This window comes from Macaca mulatta, chromosome 15, assembly GCF_049350105.2.
Source record: "Macaca mulatta isolate MMU2019108-1 chromosome 15, T2T-MMU8v2.0, whole genome shotgun sequence".
Classification (NCBI taxonomy): Eukaryota; Metazoa; Chordata; class Mammalia; order Primates; family Cercopithecidae; genus Macaca; species Macaca mulatta.
The window spans coordinates 81,993,796-82,006,932 of NC_133420.1; the positions used below are offsets into that span (position 1 = coordinate 81,993,796).

At 37.8% G+C, this 13,137-nt stretch overlaps 1 protein-coding gene across 10 annotated transcripts in view; it reads right to left on the reverse strand.

Moving 5' to 3' along the window:
- The window catches only part of CNTLN (centlein), a 367,082-nt gene that overhangs the window by 336,668 nt on the left and 17,277 nt on the right, over positions 1-13,137 (reverse strand). For 2 of the 10 annotated variants that reach the window (XM_077966050.1, XM_077966049.1), the window contains exon 3: positions 4,863-4,995. The exons of the other annotated variants lie outside the window; for them this stretch is intronic. In XM_077966050.1, coding sequence (XP_077822176.1) covers positions 4,863-4,995 — 133 coding nt within the window. Of the gene's footprint in view, positions 1-4,862; positions 4,996-13,137 lie in introns of those variants that run through there. 10 annotated transcript variants of the gene reach the window in all.

Sequence of the window (13,137 nt, forward strand, 5' to 3'; positions counted from 1 at the left end):
ACACTGGAGCCACCACCACAGGGAGAGTAACAATGTCCTGGACCCTGGAGCCACCTATAACTTTGCACATATCCACACTTTGCACCCTGGTTCCCTGGCTATTCCGTGAGCACCCATACTGCATACACCATTACCAAACTGGTGGGGGTGCCTGTGCCCTGGATACTAGAACCACTGCTACCCCAGACCCTGGAGTCACCATCCTCCCTCCACACATGCCTGAGCTCCAAACATCAGCTCCATGGCCACTCCATAGGCACTGTGCTAAGCTACACCCAGCACCATTAAGGATACCCTCAACCACAACTTCCTGCACAAGAGAAAAAGAGATCAGGGAGACCTCAGCAGCCTTGGCCATCAAAGAACCCAAAAGCCCTTGCTCCCCCTACAGACACCTTGTAACACACACAGCCTTGGCTGCTGAGGACTCCTACAATCTTAGCAGATACTGATTTCAGCTGACAAAACTGCATGGAGACTATACCGCTATATCCTCACCAAAGCTGGAACCATGGCACCTCACCAAGCCAGCACTCTTGTACCCATCTGTAGGTGAAAGTCTTTAGCCACTGAAACCAGTGTGTAAAGTCTAGAAGTGACTGCTCCATGAAATGCACAGATATCAATGCAAGGCAACAAACACAAAAAAATCAAAAACAAGATGCCACCAAAAAACAAAATGACAAATTTCCAGTAACCAATCCCAATTCAAAGAATTCAAAATACAGTCATGTGTAACTTAACAAGCATTCATTCTGAGAAATGCATCATTAGGTGATTCTGTCCTTGTGCACGTATCATAGAGTGTACTCACATAGACCTAAATGATATAGACTACTACACAACCTAGGCTATATGGTACAGTCTATAACTCTTAAGCTACAAACCTGTACAGCATGTTACTGTAGTGAATACTATAGGCAACTGTAACACAATGGTAAGTATCTGTGCATGTAAACATATCTAAACATAGAAAAAGTACAGTAAAAATATGGTATTATAATCTTACGGGACTACCATCAGATATGTAGTCCATCATTGACCAAAACATTGCAATGAGGAGAATGAGTCAACTGTTTCAAGGAAGCCCACCGAGCTACAAGAGAACACAGATGGATGACACAATGATATTAAAGAAAACAATACATGTGAAAACAGAGATAAAAATCATTAAAAAGAAACAGAAATTCCAAAGCTGAGGAATATAACAATGAAATGCAAAATGAAATAGTGTCAACATCAGATTTAATGAAGCAGAAGAATCTGTGAACTCAAAAACAGATAATTTGAAATTACCCACTTAGACTAACAGAAAGAATGTAAAAAGGAATGTAAAAGTAAAGTCTACAGTACTTATGGAACACCATCGAAAGAATCCACTCTTGCCACTTTTATTCAATATACTACTGGAAGTCCTACTCAAAGCAATTAAGCAAGAAAAAGAAAGAAAGGCCATCCAAATTAGGAAGGAAGAAGTAAAACTGCCACTGTCTTTATATAAGATAACACAATCTTATATAAAGAAAATTAAAGACCCCTTCCAAAACAAAAAACTAGTAACTAGTAAACAAATTTAGTAAAGTTTCAGAATACGAAATCAGCATACAAAAATCAGTTGTGTTTCTATAACACTAAAACATACTCTCTGAAAAAGAAATTAATAAAACAGTTCCATTAACAACAGAATCAAAAATAAATACTTAGAAATAAATCTAACCAAATACATGAAAGACCCATAACTGAAAACCATAAAACATTGATGAAAGAAATTAAAGACACAAATAACTGGAAAAAATAGCTCGTGGATTTGAAGGATAGTTATTGCTAAAATATACATATTACCCAAAGCAATCTACAGATTCAATGCAATCCCTATCAAAATTCCAATGACATTTTTCATACAAGTGAAAAAAGTCATAAAATTCATATGGAACCACAAAAGATCATGACTAGCTAAAGCAATCTTCAGCAATAAGAACAAAGTTGAAGCATCACACTTCCTGATTTCAAATCAGATTACAAAGCTATAGTAATCAAAACAGCATGGTACTGGCATAAACACAGATAAACAAACCAATATAACAGAATAGAGAACCTGAAATAAATCCATACACAAATGGTCAACTAGCTTTCAACAAAGGTGCCAAGAATACGCAATATGCAAAGGAAAGTCTCTTTAATAAATGGTACCCAGAAAACCAGATAGCTGCATGTGGAAGAATAAAGTTGGACCCTTATCTTATGCCATACACAAAAATCAACTCAAAATTATTAAAGGCTTAATCATAAGACTTGAAATCACAAAACTAGAAGAAAAAAAAAAAACACAGGGAAAAGCTCCTTAACAATTGGTCTTGTCAATGATTTTACAATCTCCAGTTTAATATTTGATTTCAATTCATAGAACCAGAGCGAGAACCATATTCAACAATTCAAAAGAATGTACCAAGGATATGTGGAGCAGTCAAAAGAGACTGCAAATATTCACAAGGCTGTCATTATGTTGTATCAGGTTTAGGATTACTCAAGATTCTAAGGCCGAGTGTGGTGGCTCAGACCTGTAACCCCAGCACTTTCTAAGGCTGAGGCAAGAGGATGCTTGAACCCAGGAGTTTGAGATCAGCCTGGCGAAACAGCAAGACCCCACGTGTACAAATTTTTTAAAAATTAGACAAACATGTTAGATGCACACATGTAGTCCTAGCTACTTGGGAGGCTGAGGCAGGAGAATCAGTTGAGCCCAGAGATTCGAAGCTGCAGTGAGCTATGATCACACCACTGTACTCCATCCTGGGTAACAAAGCAAGATGCAGTCACTTAAATAATAAAAAGACTCTAAATCTACTCAAAGAAAAGGTAAAAAATGGATGCCAGACTATGGTAGTGAACAAACTTTCCACAACTCCTGCCCCTGTAATTTGTTGCTGACCCAGTCTTTTGGTAAAACTATCACCTTCACTAGAACCAACACAAAACTTCACAATTCATCACCCTAGTCTACCATACCCCACTCTTATTCATAATCCTTATTCAGTAGAGCCATCTATGGTTTCAAATAAACCAAAACTGAAAAAAAGTCTTTACTATAAATGGTATATAAAGTATAACAAAATAAATAGATACCTGTGGTTAATAAATGTTGCTATACAGGACATTTATTCAACAAGTAAACTTAAGAGTTTCAAAATAATAAATGGCCTAAAAATCTGCTATGCTAACGTATATGCAACTTTCAAATTAATCGAAGATCACATACAGCATCAGCACGAGTAGTCACATATATTTATTTAATTCTTAGTTTCATCCAAATTACATGTTATTTTTTCAACTTAAACATAATTACTAAGACATAACCAAAAACCACCACCACCACCAAAAAAGCAATCCCAAGTACTATCCATAAATGTATTCATTAGGTTATATATTACTTATTTCTTAAATTTGGGGATATAACTTTTTTTTTTTACTTTATTTGCTAACTAATATCAAGAAAGACAGGAACACAAAATTTTTCCTTCTTACCCATTTCCTCCCAACATTGATAGCCCTTGGATCTAAATACCACAGGAACACATTTGGATAGATTTTCTTTTGTGTGTTTGAGAGGGCTAGTATCCCTTGCTATTACAATATTTGCTATCTGCTAACCAACACATAGAATCAAAAGAGAATTCCAATAACTCAACATGCCTTATTGTCTAACTTTTTACTAGTCACACTCAGGAAATAAACGTATTTGAATAGCAAAAACTATTACATACATTTTATAATGTGTCTCCCAGTCTTTCATCATGCCAGAAGTGACAGGGTAATTTTCCCAGAGTCTGACATGTATAATCTTGTCAGACTGCTTTATACTGCCCCAGAGGGAAGAGGACAATGGAGTACCTACACACTTGCCAGGGATCCCCTCTCTGTAAGTTTTCTTCAGGGTACACTACCCCAGCACTTCTGGGGGCTGTGCCGTCTGACCAGTGTTTACATGGCAGGTGTAAATCCTGATTTTTACTGTAGTTTTTTAATGTAGTACTTATTATGTATGATTCACAGCTGAGCGACATGGTATACTATGATGACATTTCCTTTCATATATAACTTTTTGTTTCTCTGAACAGTTAAAAATTGCATCACTCTGTTATTAACAACCTCACTCTTTAGCTGACTGAATTAATGTCACTATGAAGATACATATGCTATACCTCATTGTAGAACTTTTCACTGACTGATAACTGTTAACATCAGAGCAGAAAATGTCTTGCTTGCTTTCTAGTGCCCTATAAATACCTTTGGTATATTCTTTCCTTTAGGTTCTATCAAGTCTTAACAGCCTATGCACCTTCCCTTCCTTCTGACATTAAACACATGCTTGCTAAGAGAAATATAAATTTATGCTGACCTTTTGGTCCTTGAATTGTGTGTGGATCTCAAAAGAAAATCAGTATAGACAGCTTTTCTAATTCCTCATGTGAAAGATAAGAGGTAAAACTGAGAGATGAGAAAGAACAGGATACTGAAAAGAATTTTTTTTAAGTGAACTCATCTAGAGTAGGAACTCTCAAGAGACTTACACATACCCCTTACAATCAATGTGGCATCACATTTGGACTCCTACAAGGAAGTGATGATTTAGTAGTTGTGTTAATTAATGTAATGGAGAGAAATGTTAATAAAGCTCTTTTTCCTTTTTTAAAAAACATTATATCATCTCTATTTGTGCGGTTTTCTGTTTACTTATCACTAATCCTTTCTAGAATTCTCAAAGTATGAAATATCTTTCTCAAAAATATTACAATCTATCAGTGCTAATTTTTTCAGAGTCATCCTTCTTAAAGAACTGTTGTAGTCCTGCTACCAAGTCTTCTCTATCTTCTTTTATCTTCACCTTGGAATATCTTTATATTATTCATATGTTGGATCTCACATTTCCTCAATCCCAACTTTTTATCTTTTTTGGTATATTCTTCGTTTTGGTGATACACATCTTCCAGTGGCTTCCTAAGAATATGTACATGGGAGATTTGAGACCATATATTACAGAAAATGTATTTTTTATTATTATTTGAAACTTGATTAACATCTGGCTGGTTATGGAATTTTAGGTAGAAAATAATTTATCTCCCAGAATTATGAAAGCATTGCTCCATGTCTTCCAGCTTCTAGTAATTGAGACAATCACTGTTATTCTAATTACTAACTCCATGTATATGACTGCATTTTTTCCCCTCTAACAGGTTTTATGATCTTCTCACTATCTCCAACATTCTAAAATTGCACAATGTGCCTTGCTCTGCTGCCCAGGATGGAGTGCAGTGGCATGAATTCGGCTCACTGCAACCTACACCTCCTGGGCTCAAGCTATCCTCCCACCTCAGCCTCCCAAGTAGCTGGAACTACAGATGTGCGCCACCACACCCAACTAATTTTTGTATTTTTTGAGGAGACAGGTTTTCACTGTGTTGGCCAGGCTGGTCTTGAACTCCTGAGCTCAAACAATCCACATGCCTCAGCCTCCCAAAGTGCTGGGATTACGGGCATGAGTCACTGTGCCCAGCCAGATCAACATTTTTTAATATGCAGATACACTTATTTATTCTTATCTTCAAGATACTAGTTTCCACTACCGTGTATTATAATATCATGCATTTGCTTGTTCAGTTATTCATTCATTTATTCACTGCCTTTGTGCCAGCGGCTGTAATAAGCACTGTGGAAAATATGCACAACATGGTCCTCAGACTGTTCAATGGAAAAGGCAACAAATTGACACACATAAATAATTACAATGAAATATAAATGCTTTCAAAGCAATGTTCAAGAGACTATTGAATAAGCAGAATCTATCTATACATGATTTGCTCATGATATCTAATGAATCACAAAAACACAGTTTCAACTTGTACTTTATTATACTCTTATTTCTGGAATAATTTCTAAAAATGAGGGCAAAGAGAGCATAATTATCATGACAATAAAACAATGCATTAGTACATCCATGTATTATCTGATATGGTTTGGCTGTATTGCCACCCAAATCTCATCTTGAATTGTGACTCCCATAATCCCCACATGTGGTGGGAGGGACCCAGTGGGAGGTAACTCAATCAGAGGCACGAATCTTACCCCCACCCCCAACCCCATTCTTATGATAGTGAACAAGTCTCACAAGATCTGATGGTTTTATAAAAGCGAATTCCACTGCACATGCTGTCTTGTCTGCCACTATGTAAGACATTGACTTTGCTCCTTGTTCGCCTTCTGCCATGATTGTGAGGTCTCCCTAGCCATCTGGAATTGTGAGTCAATTCCACCTCTTTTTCTTTATAAATTACCCAGTCTCAGGTATATCTTTATTAGCAGTGTGAGAACAGACTAATACATCATTAAAACCAGAAGTCTACCTAAAAACATAGTAAACATCCTCCAATCTAATTCCAAAGCAGTAATTAGTGTGAGAAGTCACTCCATCCATTGAAACCAAAACAAAAAGCTCTTTTTTTTTTAACTTTACCCTGTCCAGTTAGAAATGCTTCCACTGACTGACTTTATGCTAAATGTTCTATGCCCCATAGTCTGTGCACCCTCCTGCCCACCAAACCACCTCCTTCCCTCCATCCTCAGGTGCAATAAAAGTAAAGCAAATCCAACAATTCAGGGAAACATCCAGATGGAAAGATAATTAATTATACCACCTATATATTTAATGAGGGTCTCAAGAGCATTTGTTGATTCCCTGAAGACCACTATTCCAGTTCTCTTCATATTGTATTCTCTTCTACCAACAAAGCTTAGTGTATCTCTAGTGAAGGCAGTGCGTAACAAAGTATAGAAACTTAAGACAGTGCTTTTCAAAATGCAGGACTGTGATTTGGTATTTACTAGTTGGCCATAAAAGAAAGCAAGACAAGACTGGGCACGGTGGCTCACGCCTGTAATCCCAGCACTTTGGGAGGCGAAGAAGGGCAGATCATGAAGTCAGGAGATCGAGACCATCTGGCTAACACGGTGAAACCCTGTCTCTACTAAAAATACAAAAAATTAGCCGGGCATGGTGGCGGGCGCCTGTAGTCCCACTTACTCTGGTGGCTGAGGCGGGGGAATGGCGTGAACCCGGGAGGCGGAGCTTGCAGTGAGCCGAGATCGCACCACTGCACTACAGCCTCGGTGACACAGCGACACACCATCTCAAAAAACAAAAAAAAGAAAGAAAGAAAGAAAAAAAGACAAGTATCAAAACTTTCTCAGTGAAGAGGGCACAAGGTTGATATGCATTCTGGCACATTCTCCTTACCAGTACAGGTCTTCAGACAGACCATACTGAGATCACTGCCCTAAGACAAATACATGTCAAATAACTATTGATAGATAAGAAAAAGCAGAAAGTAACACAAAAAAGATTAACCATAGAAGTAAATGTAAAGAAAAAAAAAAAAGACTGGAGGAAATTAATAGCCCAACTCTGGATGGATTTACAGCAGGAAAGAAACACAGTAATTCACTTCCTGAGATTCTTTGTAACAGTAAGTGGATTACAAGCTGCAGTACCTAGAGTTACACAAAATGCAGGACAGCACATTGTTGGATAAGTCTACAAAATTATTCACAATATCATTTTAGCAGGCAAATAATAGCAGTTGCTGTTACTTTACTCCAAACTCAAAGTTCTCTATGGAAAAAATAATGTATTATTAATTTTTAAAGCCTAGATGAAATTTGTGTATAAGGCAAAGATACTGGAGTTTGGCACACATTTGTAGTTATTCAAAGAAAAGTTTAACAATTCTAGCTCTTATGGCTACTAATGTATTAATATTTCTATGAATACATTAATGTAAATCTAATATAGAAACTCCAAGTTACTGTTTCTTCAATGTTTATTACTCCTGCCTCCTGAGGTTGTTTCTTTATGCATTTAAAGATAAAATACAGTGGTTGTACTCTTATGATACCAGTAATCTAAAGTGAGAGTGTATATACAATAGCAAGGAAATTAGATTTGTAGAGCTAATAAACAAATGATATATTCAAAATGTCCTTTTTCCAGTAGTAATTTATAATAAACTCATAAAGTGACATAAAGGTAAACTTAAATGTCTATATATCATAGGAAATAACATTTTCTACAAATTTATAAGAATAAAATCACACTACAAAAACATTTTCTAGCATGATATTATTCTACTAAGGAAATCAAAATTTCATTTTCAACAACATAAACTTCTGATAACTTAAAATAGAATTAATGAGAGTGAGAACTTTTTTAACTTTTTCCAGAGATCAAAGAAATAATTACATTAATATGAATATCATTATAGTATTTATCAAATTCTTATTATAAATTGTCTCTTTCTACAAATGTCTTTCCTATTAGAGAGTATTCTTCAATAGCTAAAGGCAGAGCTATCTCTTTCTCTAACTTTTTCAGAGTGTCTGACAATCAAATGACATTCAACTGATACCTGATGAATGGGTAAATGTGGTGGAAATATCTGTTTTAATGATGGCCATGCATGTCTAAATCTCACAGTCGGGTTTCTTTGCAACATGAGGTATCCTCTAGGCATCCAAGCTTAAAGGTTACAACTTTCCTCCAAATATCCATTAAGAAAGTCCTAGAATTTTCATTGGCTACCTTTAACTTGAATTTTACAAATTATTTTCTTTGGTGGCTAATATCTTCCTTTGTCTCAAAGTACAGATGTAAAACAGAACTGATGTTTGGAAAAGAAATCAATAAGATGTGCAGAGCTGAGCTACTGAGAACCAAGATAGAGGATTTGGAAGTTAAGTACGCAGAGGAATTACTAAATTTGAGTGACACTGCAAAAGAGGAAGTGGCTGAACTCAGGCATTGATTTTCTGTTCAAAGAGTCCAAAAGGTATCAAAGATTACCCTCAAGATGTGAAATTTAAAGAAAAGTAAGAAAATGGCATGCCTGTGATAGTGAGAAAGTTAGGTAGTAAAATAACTAAAAGATGCCAATAAGTTCTTTACATAATATAGTGAGTTTGAAGGGCATCATAGGAATTAGACATGCCACGAGAATGGATAGAAAAAGATATATAAAAGAAAAACCCCACAGAAAAAAGATATAAAATGGCCCTTAGAGTTAACTTACAAATAATAAGAGAAATGCAAGTGAAAACTACTTCAGGATATCATTTTTTACATTTCAGATAAGAAAATACAAAAGTTTAAAAACAATATTATGGCCAGGAATGTAGAGAAAATAAGCACCTTCTTATCTTTTCTGGTGGAAGTATAAGTTGGTACAATTTCTAAAGTCAGTGATTTCACAATCTCTATCACAATTGCCACTGTATTTTTGATCCAGTATTTTTCTATTGAAGTATAACAAATTACCCCAAAATTTAGCAGTTTAAAACAAGAAACATTGAGAGATGATGATTGAAGAGCTCTCCTGATGCACTCCCCAGTGAAACTGGTGAAAATTATTAACAACAACCACCTAAAGCCTTCGATAAAATTCAACACTCATTTATGCTCAAAAGTCTCAATAAACTAGGTATTGATGGAACATATTTCAAAATAATAAGAGCTATTTATGACAAATCTATAGCCAATATCATACTGAAAGGGCAAAAACTGGAAGCATTCCCTTTGAAAACCAGCACAAGACAAGGATGCCCTCTCTCACCACTCCTATTCAACATAATATTGGAAGTTCTGGCCAGGGCAATCAGGCAAGAAAAAGAAATAAAGAGTATTCAAATAGGAAGAAAGGAAGTCAATTTGTCTCTCTTTACAGATGACATGATTGTACATTTAGAAAATTCCATTGTCTCAGCCCAAAACCTCCTTAAGCTGATAATCAACTTCAATAAAATCTCATGATACAAAATCCATGTGCAAAAATCACAAGCATTCCTACATGCCAATAACAGACAAACAGCCAAACCATGAGTGAACTCCCATTCACACCTGCTACTAAGAGAATAAACTTACAAAGGATGTGAAGGATCTCTTCGAGGACAACTACAAACCACTGCTCAAGGAAATGAGAGGACACAAAAAAATGGAAAAACATTCCATGCTCCTGGATATAAAGAATCAATATCATGAAAATGGCAATACTGCCCAAAGTAATTCATAGATTCAATGCTGTCCCCATCAAGCTACCACTGACGTTTCTCACAGAATTGGAAAAAACTACTTTAAACTTCATATGGAACCAAAAAAGAGCCCACATAGCCAAGACAATCCTTAGCAAGAAGAACAAAGCTAGAGGCATCACACTACCTGACTTCAAACTGTACTTCAAGGCTACAGTAACCAAAACAGGATGGTACCAGTACCAAAACAGACACATAGACCAATGGAACACAACGGAGGCCTCAGAAATAACACCACACAGCTACAACAATCTGATCTTTGATAAACCTGACACACTTAAGCAATGGGGAAAACATTCCCTATTTAATAAATGGTGTTGGGAAAACTGGCTAGCCATATGCAGACAACTGAAGCTGGACCCCTTCCTTATATCTTTTACAAAAATAAACTCAAGACGGATCAGAGACTTAAACGTAAGACCTAGGATCATAAAAATCCTAGAAGAAAACCTGGGCAATACCATTCAGGACATAGGCAGGGCAAAGACTTCATATCCAAAACACCAAAAGCAATGGCAACAAAAGCCAAAATTGACAAATGGGATCTAATTAAACTAAAGAGTTCCTGCACAGCAAAATAAACTATCATCAGAGTAAACAGGCAACCTACAGAATGGGAGAACATTTTTGCAATCTATCCATCTGACAAAGGGCTAATATCCAGAATCCACAAAGAACTTGAACAAATTTACAAGAAAAAAAAATCCATCAAAAATTGGGCAAAAGATATGAACAGACACTTCTCACAAGAAGACATTTATGCAGCCAACAGACATGTGAAAAAATGCTCATCATCACTGGTCATCAGAGAAATGCAAATCAAAACCACAATGAGATACCATCTCTTGCCAGTTAGAATGGCAATCATTAAAAAGTCAGGAAACAGAAGATGGCCAAATAGGAACAGCTCCAGCCTCCAGCTCCCAGCATGAGCAACACAGAAGACAGGTGATTTCTACGTTTTCAACTGAGGTACTGGGTTCATCTCACTGGGGCAGGTCGGACAGTTGGTGCTGGTCCACGGATGCAGCCCAACCAGCCAGAGCTGAAGCAGGGCGAGGCATCACCTCACCTAGGAAGCACAAGGGGGAAGGGAATTCCTTTTCCTAGCCAAAGGAAATTGAGACACACAACACCTGGAAAATCGGGTAACTCCCACCCTAATACTGCACTTTACCAAGGGTCTTAGCAAACGGCACACCAGGACATTATATCCCACACCTGGCCCAGAGGGTCCCATACCCACGGAGCCTTCCCTCATTGCTAGCACAGCAGTCTGAGATCTAACTGCAAGGCGGCAGCAAGGCTGGGAGAGGGGCACCCGCCACTGCTGACGCTTAAGTAGGTAAACAAAGCCCCCAGGGAAGCTCGAATTGGGTGGAACCCACCACATGTCAAGCAGGCTGGCCTGCTTCTGTAGACTCCTCCTCTGGGGACAGGGCATAGCTAAACAAAGAGCAGCAGAAACCTCCACAGAGGTAAATGCCCGTCTGACAGCTTTGAAGACAGCAGTGGATCTCCCAACACGGAGGTTGATCTGAGAACAAACAGACTGCCTGCATAAGTGGGTCCCTGACCCCTCAGTAGCCTAACTGGGAGACATCCCCCACTAGGGGCAGACTGACACCTCACACCTCACATGGCAGGGTACACCCCTGAGACAAAGCTTCCAGAGCAAGAATCAGACAGCAACACTCGCTGTTCAGAAATATTCTCTCTTCTGCAGCCTCCACTGCTGATACCCAGGCAAACAGGGTCTGGAGTGGACCTCAAGCAAACTCCAACAGACCTACAGCTGAGGGTCCTGACTGTTAGAAGGAAAACTAACAAACAGAAAGGACACCCACACCAAAACCCCATCAGTACGTCACCATCATCAAACACCAAAGGCAGATAAAACCACAAAGATGAGGAAAAAGCAGGGCAGAAAAGCTGGAAATTCAAAAAATAAGAGCGCATCTCCCGCTCCAAAGGAACACAGCTCATCACCAGTAACGGAACAAGGCTGCACAGAGAATGACTTTGACGAGTTGAGAAGAAGGCTTCAGTCAATCAAACTTCTCAGAGCTAAAGGAGGAACTACGTAACCAGCGCAAAGAAACTAAAAACTTTCAAAAAAGAATGGATGAATGGATAACTAGAATAATCAATGCAGAGAAGACCTTAAAAGAACTGATAGAGATGAAAACCATAACACGAGAACTACGTGACAAATGCACAAGCTTCAGTAACCGACTCGATCAACTGGAAGAAAGAGTATCAGCGATTGAAGATCAAATGAATGAAATGAAACGAGAAGAGAAGCGCAGAGAAAAAAGTGTAAAAAGAAATGAACAAAGCCTCCAAGAAATATGGGATTATGTGAAAAGACCAAATCTACGTCTGATTGGTGTGCCTGAAAGTATCGGGGAAAATGGAACCAAGTTGGAAAACACTCTGCAAGATATCATCCAGGAGAATTTCCCCAACCTAGTAATGCAGGCCAACATCCAAATTCAGGAAATACAGAGAACACCACAAAGATACTCCTGGAGAAGAGCAACTCCAAGACACATAATTGTCAGATTCACCAAAGTTGAAGGAAAAAATGTTAAGGGCAGCCAGAGAGAAAGGTTGGGTTACACAAAAAGGGAAGCCCATCAGACTAACAGCAGATCTCTCAGCAGAAACTTTACAAGCCAGAAAAGAGTGGGGGCCAATGTTCAACATTCTTAAAGAAAAGAATTTTCAATCCAGAATTTCATATCCAGTCAAACTAACTTTCATAAGTGAAGGAGAAACAAAATCCTTTACAGACAAACAAATACTGAGAGATTTTGTCACCACCAGGCCTGCCCTACAAGAGATCCTGAAGGAAGCACTAAACATGGAAAGGAACAACAGGTACCAGCCAATACAAAAACATGTCAAAATGTAGAGTGCATCAATGCTAGGAAGAAACTGCATCAACTAGCGAGCAAAATAACCAGCTAATAATCATAATGACAGGATCAAGTTCATACATAA